At 56.6% G+C, this 12,959-nt stretch overlaps 1 protein-coding gene across 3 annotated transcripts; it reads right to left on the reverse strand.

Moving 5' to 3' along the window:
- Position 1: 1 nt before the first annotated feature.
- FSD1 (fibronectin type III and SPRY domain containing 1) lies at positions 2-11,209 on the reverse strand. Of its 3 annotated transcripts, XM_045863307.3 has the most exons (13): positions 11,091-11,209; positions 10,020-10,115; positions 9,670-9,801; positions 8,787-8,888; positions 7,869-7,891; positions 7,551-7,672; positions 6,905-7,114; positions 3,515-3,613; positions 2,578-2,737; positions 2,145-2,224; positions 771-1,022; positions 577-665; positions 2-479 (listed from the first exon to the last, which is right to left on the reverse strand). In XM_045863307.3, exons 1-13 carry the CDS (start codon positions 11,103-11,105, stop codon positions 369-371), a joined length of 1,491 nt encoding a protein of 496 aa, XP_045719263.1. In that variant the 5' UTR covers positions 11,106-11,209; the 3' UTR covers positions 2-368. The 3 variants fall into 3 exon arrangements, with proteins under 3 accessions (XP_045719263.1, XP_064429226.1, XP_064429230.1); XM_064573156.1 differs by having other exon boundaries at positions 6-665; XM_064573160.1 differs by having other exon boundaries at positions 434-665; positions 862-1,022.
- Between the last annotated feature and the right edge of the window lie 1,750 nt (positions 11,210-12,959).

Consider the following 12,959-nt stretch of genomic DNA (forward strand, 5'->3'; position numbering starts at 1 on the left):
GGGGGGCCGTGAGCGTCTGTCAGATGCTGCCCACAGCAGGCCCCACTTGCTTAGCAAAACCTGCCACCTGATCCTACAAGAAAGGCCCATTTTACAGCCAGGAAAGCTGAGGTCCAGAGAGGTTTGGGGCATACTCAGTGCCAGCCAGCCCCAAAGAACCATCAGCACGGCCTGGCCAGTGATTGACTTTTATTAGGAGGTGAGGTGGGGACGAGGGCCCGCCCTGGTGCCCGCTCCCCATTGGTGACCCCCCCAATCAGGAGTTAAGGCTCCAAGCAGCAAAGTGAGAAGAAGGTGTCGGCTGAAACAACCAAGGCCTGGGGGGGGGCTCCCCAAACTCAGCCGGGCCGGGCGGGCGGTCCAGTGGCCTAGGTGAGGCTGGTGTTGGAGCTGCTGGTGGCACTGCCCCGCTTCTGCAGGCAGCGCACAGAGCTGGGGACCTGCAGGCCTGTCGTCACCTGGAAGCTGCCGCACCACACCTGGGGACCGGGGACCGGTGAGGGGAGCGGGCGAGCGCAGGAGCAGAGCCAGCCCCCAGCCCCACCTCTCCCCTCCCCGCCGCGGAAGGGTTCTCACTGTGAAAGCAGGCAGCACGGGCTGTGTGAACTTGGCCTTGAACGTGTGCACCAGCTGTTTGGTACGGGCGTTGTAGAAGGACAGGAGGCCTGGGGTGGAGGCAGAGCGAGGGGGGGGAGCGATGAGAGGGGCCTGCAGCAGAGAGTGGGCGGGGGGAGAGGGGGCTCGCGAGGCCGACCGGGGCTCGGGGTCACCTTGGTGGAAGTCGCAGTGCACACCCAGGCAGTCGGGCACGGGGGGTTCCAGCACCTTGGCCTTGTTGGCGTGCTTGGCGGTGAAGCTGACCTGCAGCCAGTTGTTGACGTGCAGGCACCAGGACGCGGCCGTCTTGCCCAGCTGCTCGAAGCGGCCCAGGCTGCGGTATGCCACCCCCACGCCGAACGCCTTGCTGTCCGGCTCGTAGCGCACCTCCCAGTAATGTTCCCCACCGTCGATCAGCGTGTCCCCTGCGGGGGGGGGGGGGGAGGGCAGCGGGGGCCAGGTGGAATCGGGCCCCAGATGCCCTTCCACAAAGGGGTGGTCACCCCGGTACTCCCCAGACCCCAGCTCTTCCCTCCAGATACTCCTCAGTTCCCAGCTATTCCTCCCAGGTAGTCCCCAGGCTGCATCCACTTCCTCTAGATACTCAGAAAGCCCAGATACTCTCCAAGCCTCAACTAATCCTTTTAGATTCTCTGCAGGTCCAAGCTACTCCTTCCAGATGCTTCCAGCCCTTAGAAACTTCCTCCAGATACTCCTCAGTCCTCAGTTCTTCCCAGAGACTACGTAATCCCCAAACCCTTGCTCCTGGCCGACTCCACATATTCCCACAGGCCTCAAGTCCTACTGGAGCGCAGACCCTCCCTGGCACTTTGGGACTCTTTCCTATCGCTTTGTGAATCTAGATTCTACCCAGACCCCAGCTCCTGGTGGAGGCCAACTTCTGGGCCTCAGCTCTTCCCGGATCTCAGCTAATCCCCAAGTGCACACTCTCCCAGGTTCAGATTCAGATTCTTGCCAGCTCACCTCCTCCCTGATCCAGCGACTCCTGAGCTTCAGCTTCTCTACGTGCTCCTGCCCCTCCCCCCTCCCAACTCCTGTCCATCTACCATCTCAGCTCCACAGATACAGGGCTCACCCCCACGTATGTCTCTTCTCTGGGCCTGCTCCTCCCCGACCTCAGCTACTCTCCTGACCACAACTAGGCGAGGTCTCAGCCACCCTGCAGACCAGCCCCCCTCCACCCCTTCCCCTGCTTCTTACCCTAACCCCAACTCTAGCCAAGACCGGCAACCGTTCTTTCCAGCTACTTTGCAAATCCCAGGCACTCCACAAACCGCAGGACACCCTGCCCTTGGCTGATCTCTAGGCCAGAGCTTCCGTAAGCTCTGCCCCCCACCCCCAGGAAGCCCACCCCCCAATCCTCCCACTCCTCCAGCGCCACAGCAACACATTATTAGACCTATTCCCAGAAAGCTTGGTTGGTGGCTGCCTCAGTTTCCCCAGCTGAAGTTCTCTCCGCCCCCACCCCCCCATCAGGGCCCCGCCCAGAGTGTCCCCTCTGCCCTCCTGTCTTCGCTCCTCCTTACCCAACACCGTGTAGGACTCAGCCGTGAAGCGGTCCCGACCCCCACGACCCGAGGGCATCCTCTTGGGGGATGGCACACCTCTGTGAGGGGCGGGGAGGGGAAGGCTCAGTTCGGCCCTCACTGTCCCCAGAGGAGGGTTTTCCTGGCCCACCCAGCCACCATGGTCTTCTCATCAGTCCACCACAGGACTTGGTTCTTTTTGTGTGCTGGGCCCCGCATATCAGAACATGCCCCTGCCCTTCCTCATGTGGAAAACTATTCACCCAGTCAAAACCCAGGGGAAAACCTCTTCTCCCTTCATTTCCTCTTTGCACTCCTCCAGTTCCATGTCCCTCCTTCCACCCCAGCCTTGACCATGCAGGACTCTGGGTGTCCCTGTCCAGCTTGATCTCCTCCATCAGACACACAGGGAAGGGCAGGGGGGACAGGCTACCTCGCTGGGGAGTTGACGGGAGACGCGGTCCGCCCCTTGCCGTCTTTCTCTCGAGCCTTGATGTCCTGCACCTTCCCGCCCATGGCGTCCCACTCCACGGAGAGGTCATCCACCCGCAAGTTCTGGTGAGATGTGGACGCATCCAGGCGGAACATGAACGCTGGGGCCGGGCAGACGAGGGAGTCACAGAGATGGGGAAACCCGGAGAGACACAGAGAGAGACAGAGAGACAGACAGTGACCAAGACACACCGTGACAGGGACAGAGAACAGAAAAAGACAACGGCGACTGAGACAGAGAGACAGAGAGAGAGAGACTGACGGACGGACTCAGGGGCAGACAGCTACAGAGAGGACAGGCAGCGAGACACCAAGACAGACAGACAGGGAAGCACGGAAGGGGCAGAGCGTGCAGCTGGGGGAGTGAAGGCCGAGGGCTTGTTGCCTAAAGGTCCCGAAGGTCGGGAGGCATTTTCAAAGCCCCTTGTGCTGGGGATTAGTGGCAGGAAAGGGGCTGGGCTATGGCACCATAGTTAAGCTAGACTGCAGAAGGACTTCCTACAAGGGCATGCAAAGGTGTTGCTGTAGGAGAGTAAGATCGGTCTTCACGACTGATACCCCATCCCTCACTCTAAGAGCCCTTATCTGTTTTTTTTTTAGAAGAGAGAGTAAGTGTGTGTGTTTGTGAGAGAGAGAGGGAAAGAGTATAAAAACCATCCAGGTAAAATGGGATCAACTGCAAAAGCAAAAAACAATAGCAGGTTTATATTAGACACTTGGGCTGAGGAATCTACTGTGGACTAAGCTCTGAGCTTCCTGGCAACCAGAGCAAAAAGGGTCACAGAACCCTGATATAGAAGATTATCATTACACACCAGTACCTGGGGCCCCAGGGTGAGGGGTTATGAAGTCACAGGCAGGGTGGGGGGGGCAGTCACCTGGTGTCTCCAGGGTCACTGACTCGGAGAACTCGCCTGCGACCGCCTTATTACAGGCCTTCACACGAAAATTCATGTATTTCATGTCAAACTTGAGACCTAGGAGCAACAGAGGGATCTCAACATTGTGTACACTTTGAGCAACTGGTTATAGGTCCCTGTGTCCCAGGGCAATCCCACCATTCCTTATTCTAAGGAGCACCTTGCAAACGACATCTTATCCCTGAGAAACCACCCGGACCCTCATTCACCGGAAGGACTATGTGTAACTTGGCTCCGCCTCCAACCCAGACTAGCCAATCAGGATGCTTTAGGAAGTAGTAACAGCAGGTTCAGGTATAGCACATGACCCAAACTGGCCAATAAGAATCTTCCCTGGGACATTGGGCTGGTATTCTAGGGAGCAGAGTCACTGTCTTCTCCGGGTTGGCCAACTAGGAGGAAGCTCCTCCTGGGAAAAAAAATTTTTTTAAAAACATTTTATTTATTTATTTGACAGAGAGAGACACAGCGAGAGAGGGAACACAAGCAGGGGGAGGGGGAGAGGGAGAAGCAGGCTTCCTGCAGAGCAGGAAGCCCGATGTGGGGCTCGATCCCAGGACCCTGGGATCATGACCTGAGCCGAAGGCAGATGCTTAACGACTGAGCCACCCAGGCGCCCCTCCTCTTGGGAAAATTTATCAGTGCATTTGGCAAGCCTCCTTCAGAATGCATCCCCCAGATACAACAAACGCAAGGAACAACAGTGAGCGAGTCAGTTGCTGGAAGCCCTGGATCGAGCCATGCCAGGGTAAAAATGTTCCCCACTTCTAGGATATGCCTCACACTCCCTTATGTCCTTTTTTATTAGTTTCTTCCAGTCTTAAAAAATAAAAAGCAACTATCTAGTTGTCTTTAGTTGTGTTTCCCCTCAAGCTAAACCTCTTTAGAGAGCTGTCTACATCCCTAACCCCTCTCTGCTGCCTCACTCCCTCTCGCTCCTCTGGCTTTGTCAGTCCCCACCTTGCAGGACCTCCTGGCTGACCACTCCTTCCCTCCTAGAACATTCTCTTCCCTTGGCAGCCAAGGCACAGTGGTCTCCTGGACGCCCCCTCTGTTTGTTCTCCCTAGGTCCTCTTTGCAGGCACCTCCCTCCTTGACACTCTTAAATGTCGGGGCGACTCAATCTGGGGCCCTCATCTCACTCGGCTTGCTCCCTGACCCCTTCTTGCCCCTCACATACCATCCATCCACCACAGCACCCACAGCCCAACCTCTAGCCCAAACCACATGTCCAGGTGCCTCCTGAGTGTTCCCCATGGAATGCCCATTCTCTGATCATCCCAAACAGCACTCAGCACCCCCTGCTCTAAAACCTCCCATAGCTTCCCTTGCCCTCCAGGTAAAGACCCCATTCCTCCTCTCCCTTCTCCCCACAGATGTGGGTGGCTAACTTAACTAGTTCCAGACACAAAGGCTCAGCGCTCTGGCCTCTGAGCCCTCGATCAGGTTTTTCCTCTGCTTAGAAGGCTGTTCTCTACCCGCCCCTTCTCTTTCGGGCCTCAGGCTGGCTGCCACCTCCTCCAAGGGCCCAACACTGGCTCACCCTTCTCGGAACCCCTTCTCCAAGAGTTCAGCACTTTGCTCAGCGACACCGTCTACCGCCCCCAAGCAAAGATTACCAACCAGAAGGCTCAGTTTTAGAAACCTGGAACCCATCTGATTATGGATGGTCTGAACTCACTGCGGGCCTCAGTTTCCCACTCTGCAAGCCAGCAATCACATTCCCCATCCTAAGCAGGGTTCACGTGAGGATGAGATGAGTGGAGGCATGTAAGTTACAAACACCAAACCAAAACCCTCCTGACTGTCCGAGCAGTCGAGAGGGCAGGTGGGTTCTAAATAACCACACGGGTTAGTTAGCCAGATGCGTGTCCTCATCTGCAACCTCAGTACCACACACCTTTTCATGCACTCGACTTCCTGCCCTGCGGAATTCACTCGCTAGAAATTTTGTAGAAGGCAGGAGGGTGTGGCGAGGGGGTGATGCATCAGGAAGCCTGTGATACAGCAGTCCTCCACCTTGACCGTGGTGGCGGTTACGTGAATTTGCACACGGGAGAAAACTGCACAGGGGAGAGATTACACACACACACACACACGGATGAAGGCGTCCTGAATCACCAGGGAGATGTGGATCAACACCACAGAATATGCTCGTGTTGGTTCCTCGGTTTTGACATTGAACCAGCGTTACGTAAGCAGATACTAGTGGTGAAAACCGGGTATGTCCACACACGGGAACGCTATTCAGCCTGAAAAAGGAAGGAAATCCTGATCCGCACTACAACATGGATGACCCCTGGGGACACTGCACTCAGTGAAATAAGCCAGACACGAAAGAGCAAATCCTGTCGGATTCTGCTCACGTTAGGTACTAAAAGTAGTAAAAATCACAGGGGCAGGAAGTAGATGGTGGGAGCCAGGGGCTGAAGAGTCAGGGTTCCGGGGCGACACAGTTTCAGTTTTGCAAGATGGAGAGTGATGAAGATGGTATGATGGCTTTACAACATTATGAATGTACTTACTACTACCGAACGGGACCCTTAAAAATGGTTAAGATGTAAATTTTATGTTATATGTATTTGGCCATAATAAAAAAATATATATATCGGGGGAAAAGTGGGGTATGTTTATTTTGATTCCGATGCAAAGGACAGGCCCTCTTGCTGGCTGGTAGCTTTTCTTTCCTGCAATTAGCGTGCTCATTATTAACCATGTATGCTAATTACAGATAAAGAACAGGCTGATTACAGCCCAAGAGCTGTGGTGATGGTTATCTTGTCAGCAAGACTCTCCCCGCCGCTGAGGATTTCCCTTGGCTCAGGACCGCTTCTGAAACTCATTAGGGACCCCCTGATTTTACCCGTCCTCAGACCCTCCCCCACCAGCTGGGGGATCCCCCCCACGCATTCTACTCTCTTACACCTGCCAAGGAAATCCCCAAACACTGGGAGGACGCCAGCTCCACGAGGGGAGGGGTTTTCGTCCGTTTTGCTGACTAATGCAAGGGCCCCTCCCGGTACACCATGGGCGCTCAATACACTGGAATGAACAAATGATGGATGGTAGCTGGGGATGGAGAATGCCTTCTCCCCCTGGGCCTCAGTTCCCTCATCTGTAAAATGCTGATAAGCCTGTCCATTACATGGGGGTAAAACATTTAGTAAGCCCTCCATTAACAATGCAGGGGCGAGCATCAATATCGTTTTCATTATTATTACTTTCTGTTACTCCTGATCAGCCCAGCCAGGCCCCCCAGTTGAAAGGGGATCCTGGAATTGCCGAGCCGCACCGGATCGGGAAGGTGGAAGGGGAGGGGTTTCGGCAGCAGGGCTGAGCTGCCCTTACCAGTCAGCGTGTACTCCGTCTGCCGGATGCCCTCGATGACCATCCAGGGCTGCTCCTCCTTCAGACGGGGCGGGCCCTCGAAGTTGGTCCGCCGGTACCCCAGCACGTAGTGGTCAATCTTGCTGTCCTCGTCCGGCATGCGCCACACCAAGGTCACGCAGTTGTCTGCTACCAGGGACTCGGCCAGGTCAATCACAGGGGTGCTGGGCACTGTCCAGGACAGAGGGGCCACCTTACCGAAACTCCACCACCGGCACCTTAGGCCTTCTTGGGGCCGGGGCCCCTCCAGGCACTGAGGTCCAGGGATGGAGCTTCCCCAGGGTGGGGCGGCGGGGAAGAGCTTTCTCAGGGTTCAACCAACAAAGGGCTGGGCCTTCTTGGGACTCCACCATTTAGAGGTAGACTATTTTCAGAATTCTCTGATAGGAGTGTGGCCTTCATGAGACTCCACCCCTGGTAGGTGGGGCTTTTCAGGGCTCAGCCCCTGGGGGTGGGCTTGCTCGTGGCTCCACCCACACGGGAATGGGAGCCTCGGGGCTCCACCCCCAGGGCCAACGCCTCTGGGGTTCCAAAGCGAGGCTCGCTGCGGCCTTTCCCAGGGTACCACTGGCCTGAAATCCAGGCCCCGAGAAAGTTCTCTTCTCACCAGGTAGGAACTTGAGTGCCTGTAGCATCCTCCGCTCCTGCGCGAAGTCCACCATGAGGTGACTCATGTTGTCGCTCACCTTGGCCTTCAATGACAGCCGGAAGGCAGGGGCCATTGTCACACTGCAGGGAAGAAGGTGGAGGCAGCCTGCTGGCAGGCGTCTCAAGGGGGCCCAGGCCCGGTTCTCGGAAGTGTGTGGAAGACCCACTCCCCCTTGTTCTGGTCCAGTGCTCTGGGCCCAGAGACCCTCACCTGGGCGTCCCCACCTTCACACCAGGGGCGGGGCACTGGGGTGGGAACCAGATCCCAGCATCTTACCCATCTTTGACTTGCTTGGCAGCCTAGAAAAAGCGACAGAATAAAAGTCAAAGAGTTTTCTTGATTGAATCAGAAAGCTACTATACAGACAGGAAGACTGAGGCCCAGAGGGGCAGCCACTGGCCAAAGTCCTCCACCACTGGGGCAGAAATGCTTGGCTGTGCCCCAAAGGGATGGGGGCAAAGACAGGCTCCTACCCCCACCCCCATCCCCAGTGCCTGGTGCCCATTATATCCAGCTAGTCAACTTGGCAAATAAGAATACAGGATGCCCAGTTACATCTGCATTTCAGATAAACAAAATGATTTTTTGGTATAAATATCCCATTCTATATTTAGGACATATACTAAATATTGCATGGGACATATTATACTAAAAAATTATTCATTGTTAGGGCCACCTGCGTGGCTCAGTTGGTTGAGCGTCCGACTCTTGGTTTCAGCTCAGGCCATGATCTCGGGATTGTGGGATCCAGCCCCATGTCGGGCTCCATGCTCAGCATGGAGTCTGCTTGTCCCTCTCCCTCTGCTCCTCCCCCTGCTCTCTCTCTCTCAAAATAAATAAATAAATAAAATCTTTTAAAAAATTTGTTAAATTTGAATTTCAGATACACAACAAACATTTTAGTATAACTATGTTCCATGCAACATCTGGAAATACTTTAATACTAAACATTTGCATGGGATCTGCTTACACTAAACAAATTATTCCTTGTTAAATTTAGATTTCAGATCAACCACAAATAATTTTTTAGCATAAGTATGTTCCGTGGGATCTTTGGGACATACTTATACTAAATGTTGTACGGGCCACACTTATACCAAAAAAATCACTTGGGGTTGATCTGAAACGCGAATTTAACTGGGTGTCCTGTATTTTATGGCCTAGCCCTACCAGTATGGCTTCAGAGGTGCCCACCTGAGGGAAGTCGTTGCTGTCTGTGGCCTGCAGGGTCTGGTTGGCTGTCTCCAGAAGCTCCTCTGAGCTCTCCAGGGCCCGAGTGCAGGCGGCCAGCTGGTTCTGGGAGTGGCATGGCACCGAGGGAAGAGACACCTCACCCCACTGCATCAAACCCTCTGGGGCTCCCCACTGCCTTTGGGATTCAGGGCACCATGCCTTTCTCCAACTCCAGATGGGGGAGGGAGGGTGGAGGGAAATGGGGCCTCACTCCTGGCAGCACTTCAAAATCACCTGGGGATCTCTCTCTTAAAAACTCGCCTGTCCAGGCCACACCTGAGCCTCGGGGCCCCAAATTCTCCCGGGATTGGGAACCCAGGATGTTAGAAAGTTGTCCAGAAGGCTTTGATTCAGCTCCAGTACCTCCGTTTAGAGTCTGAGACCCCACAGGAGCCATGGGGTTGGGGGGGGTGTTTGGCAAGAGTGGGTGTTGCCAGATCTGGGGGACCAGTGGGAAGGGCTGAGAAATTGGAGGTGAGGACTGGAGGGGAGGAGGAGTCAGATGTGGGGGTGGGGTTGTGGTGACAGAGAAGGGGAGAGGGAGGTGGTAGGAACAGAGATCAAGGGGAGCAGGTGGGGGTGGGGGATTGATGGATCACAGCCAGTGAGGGGGCAGAGAAGAGACCAGGAAAAAGAGGAGCTGAGGCCAATGCCACTAGGGTGTCTGGTTCTGGATACTGGAGACACTTAGGGGCCTTTCCAAGAAGCGGTGCGGGACAAGGAACAGATTTGGAGGAAGACACAGGCCAGATGGGCTCTGCTGAGTCTGAGGGGTGCCATGGGGGAATCGGGTCTGGGTGGGGGTCTGGGAGAGTTCCCCCCCTCCGCCCCACCCAACACACACCTGCAGCTCGTAGGTGCGGCTGGCCCGGTCCTGCTTTATCTTCATGAGCATGCCCTCCTTCAGCTCCTCCAGGAGGGAAAAGAGGGACTGGAACTCGGCCTCCAGGTCCCCCTGCACCTTGGTGGAGTTTGCCTTGGAGAGATGTTGTGGGGTCAGACAGGCCAGGGTGGGCCAAAGCCTATGCTCAGATAGGGAAACTGAGGCCTGGACACTGTAGCCAGGCCACGGCCGACAGGCATCAGCAGTAACAGGCTAACTCCTATGCCTGCACCCTCCCTCCATCCCTTCCACCCACCTGTCCAAGACTTCCCCACCTCCTTCCATCCCTCCTGCAGAGGCGCCTTCCTCACCTCCACGTTCAGCAGCATCTGCTTGAGGGAGTAGATGAAGCTTTGAATCTCTTCATTCTTCACAGCCAGGGTGGTAATGATCTTCCGCAGCGCCTCCTGCTGCCACCGGAAGCACGCACACATGCAGGGCCCATAAGCCCCTCGGGCAGGCCCGGCTCCCCCACCTGGGGCTCCCCACTCTGCCTTCCCGGGATGCAGGAGATGTGGGAGCCATAGCGCCAGTAAGCTCAGGCACCCGCCACGAGGCAGGCCCTGGGCAAAGCTCTGGCCCTATCTTCCCTCACTTAGCAGATGGACACTGCAAGCATGCCCATTTTACAGCGGAGGAAACTGAGGCTCACAAAGAACCTCTGGGGAAGGGCAGACCCTGGGCTTGAGCCAGGTCCGCCTCAGCACAAAGCCTTCAACCTTGTACCTATCTCCTGAGGGCGGGGCATGGGGTGAGGGGCTACCTTGGGCAAAGAAAACCCCAGAGCAAAATCATGCCTGTAGAAAATGGGCTATCCTGGGGAAGGGGATACCTTGGGAACAGGGATTAGAAAAAAGAAAAGGGGAACCTGGAGAACAGGGTGCCTGAGAGCCCAGGTAACTGGGGAGTGGGGGACCGAGCTCTGAGTGAGGGGACGCCTGGAGAGAAGGAAGCCGCGTGGGAGGATCCTGCTGGGGCCTGGAACCCTGACCCAGGCCTCGGACGTGTCCCTTTCCTGGGGGAGCAGGATCGTGGGACCACCTGGGCTGAGCTAGAGGGGCGTCCTCCGGGGCGGGGCAGAGACCCGACACCTGGTCCGCAGTCCGGATGGAAGGCGTGGGGGATGGGTCAAGGCTGCGGCCAGGATTGTGGGTGCGCGTGGGCGGCATGGAGGGGATGCGCCTGGACCCCGGCCAAGATGAGGAGAGGTCGGGGCGACGGCTGGGGGTGCTGCGTCCCGAATTAGGGGGCTTGATCCGGGCGGGGGTGGGGCCTCGGCCGCAAAGCAGCTGCGGGGGGGGGGGGGCGCTGCGGCATCACCTGGTCCCCTCCCCCTTGTCCACCCCCGCCCGGGGCCCCGCCCCGCCCCGCCCCGGTCCTACCCTCTGGTCCTCCATGGCTTCAGCCCAGGTCGTCCCCGGCCCGGCCCGCGGGCCCCGCTCGCTCTTCTAGTCCTCAAGCTGCCTTTGCCGCGACCACGAGCCAATGGCCCGCCGAGCCCTCCCCGCCGCCGCCGCCGCGCCCCCCGTCAGGGCTCCATCACTGTCCGCAGTGCGCACGCGCGCTCCCCGCGGCAAGCTGGGAAACGTAGTCCGCGCTGGGGTCCCTGACAACAGGGACCCCAGAGCCTGGGGCCCCTGAGAACAGGGACCCCCAGAGCCTGGAGCCCGCCAGGCGGCATTGGTAGTGATGACTGAGCTGCGGAGAGCCCGGAGCTGGGAAGCAGGTTGCCTGGGTTCGACCCCTGGCCCTGCTGTGTGACCTCGAGCCCATCCCTAGTCCTCTTGGTGCCTAAGTCTCCCCAGACTTGCACCCATGCCATTTCGTGGCTGTTCCTCAAACTGGAATTCCATACTCTCCTGCAATGAGATCTGGGCCCTGACCGCTCACAGTCCTTGCATTTACTCCTAGCATTTACATTTTGCCCGAGCTGATGTTCAGCTTCCAATGCCCTTTCTCTCCCCAAGGCACAACTGAACTGTACATCCCATAAAGCCCTAGGCTCTCACATCCCCTCCTCCAGAAGCCTGTCTGCCTGACCGGAAGCCACAGGTCTCTGAATGTCTGTGTCCAGCTTGGTCTTCCCTGTCAGCCTGGGGCCAGATCTATCCAGGATCTCCAGCATTGCCTCTGGGCGGACTGTGGGGGAAGGGTAGAGTTTGAGAAGAAAGTCGGAGGGAGGAGGTGGCCTGGGTAGGGGAGGCTGGGAAGCTGTGTGTGTCCGCTGGGGCCGTGTGGGTGGAGTGTCGCCGCAGTCAGGGGTCATCCTGTGGTTGATAGTAACGGCCCTTTTGAGCACACAGGCCCTCTTCTTTTTCGGTGAGAAAAGAGGTCATCATGTGGTTAGGGTGACACATTGAGGCCTGAATTCTGCCACCTCCTCCCCCCCCCCCCCCCCCCCGGGTGACAAATGCAGGGCTGGGAGAAATCCCAGGGCCTACGAACTCGCTCCACTGGGCCCCCAAACTTCTGTGCAGGCTGTGGGGACAGGGGAACCCCCCCATACCTGTCGTGGGACCTGAAGCCGTCAGCACAAGTCTACTCTGAACCTCAAAGGAAGACATTTTGGGGGCCAAATAATTGAAGCTAGGATTCCGATCTTCAATCCAAGCTCAGGCCTCTGCTGCCTTCCCCCTGTTCCCACACCTGCATCACCTAACCTTCCAACGTGCCCCTGTCAGCTCAGGTGTGTTTATTTATTTATTTTTTAAAAGATTTTATTTATTTATTTGTTTGACAGAGAGAGAACGCACAAGCAGGGGGAGCAGCAAGCAGAGGGAGAGGGAGAAGCAGGCTCCCTGCTGAGCGAGGAGCCCGATATGGAAGCTCGATCCCAGCACCCCGGGATCACGACCTGAGCGGAAGGCAGCCACTGAACCGACTGAGCCACCCAGGCACCCTCAGGTGTGTTTAAATAGCATCTCCCAGGGCACCTGGGTGGCTCAGTCATTAAGCGTCTGCCTTCGGCTCAGGTCATGATCCCAGGGTCCTGGGATGGAGCCCCGCATCGGGCTTCATGCTCGGCGGGAGCCTGCTTCTCCCTCTCCCACTCCCCCTGCTTGTGTTCCCTCTCTCGCTGTGTCTCTCTCTGTCAAATAAATAAATAAAATCTTTTAAAAAAAATAGCATCTCCCAGAAAGATTTGCACTCACTGGGACACATTATTCCATTGACATACACATACTGCTTTTCAGATTAAAGAAAAAACAAAACCAGAAAATCTTGGGGGAACCCAGGCACCAGAGGGAAGG

This window comes from Mirounga angustirostris, unplaced genomic scaffold (genome assembly GCF_029215605.1).
Source record: "Mirounga angustirostris isolate CCGP_5_RB_7025 unplaced genomic scaffold, mMirAng1.0.hap1 SCAF_1, whole genome shotgun sequence".
NCBI lineage: Eukaryota > Metazoa > Chordata > Mammalia > Carnivora > Phocidae > Mirounga > Mirounga angustirostris.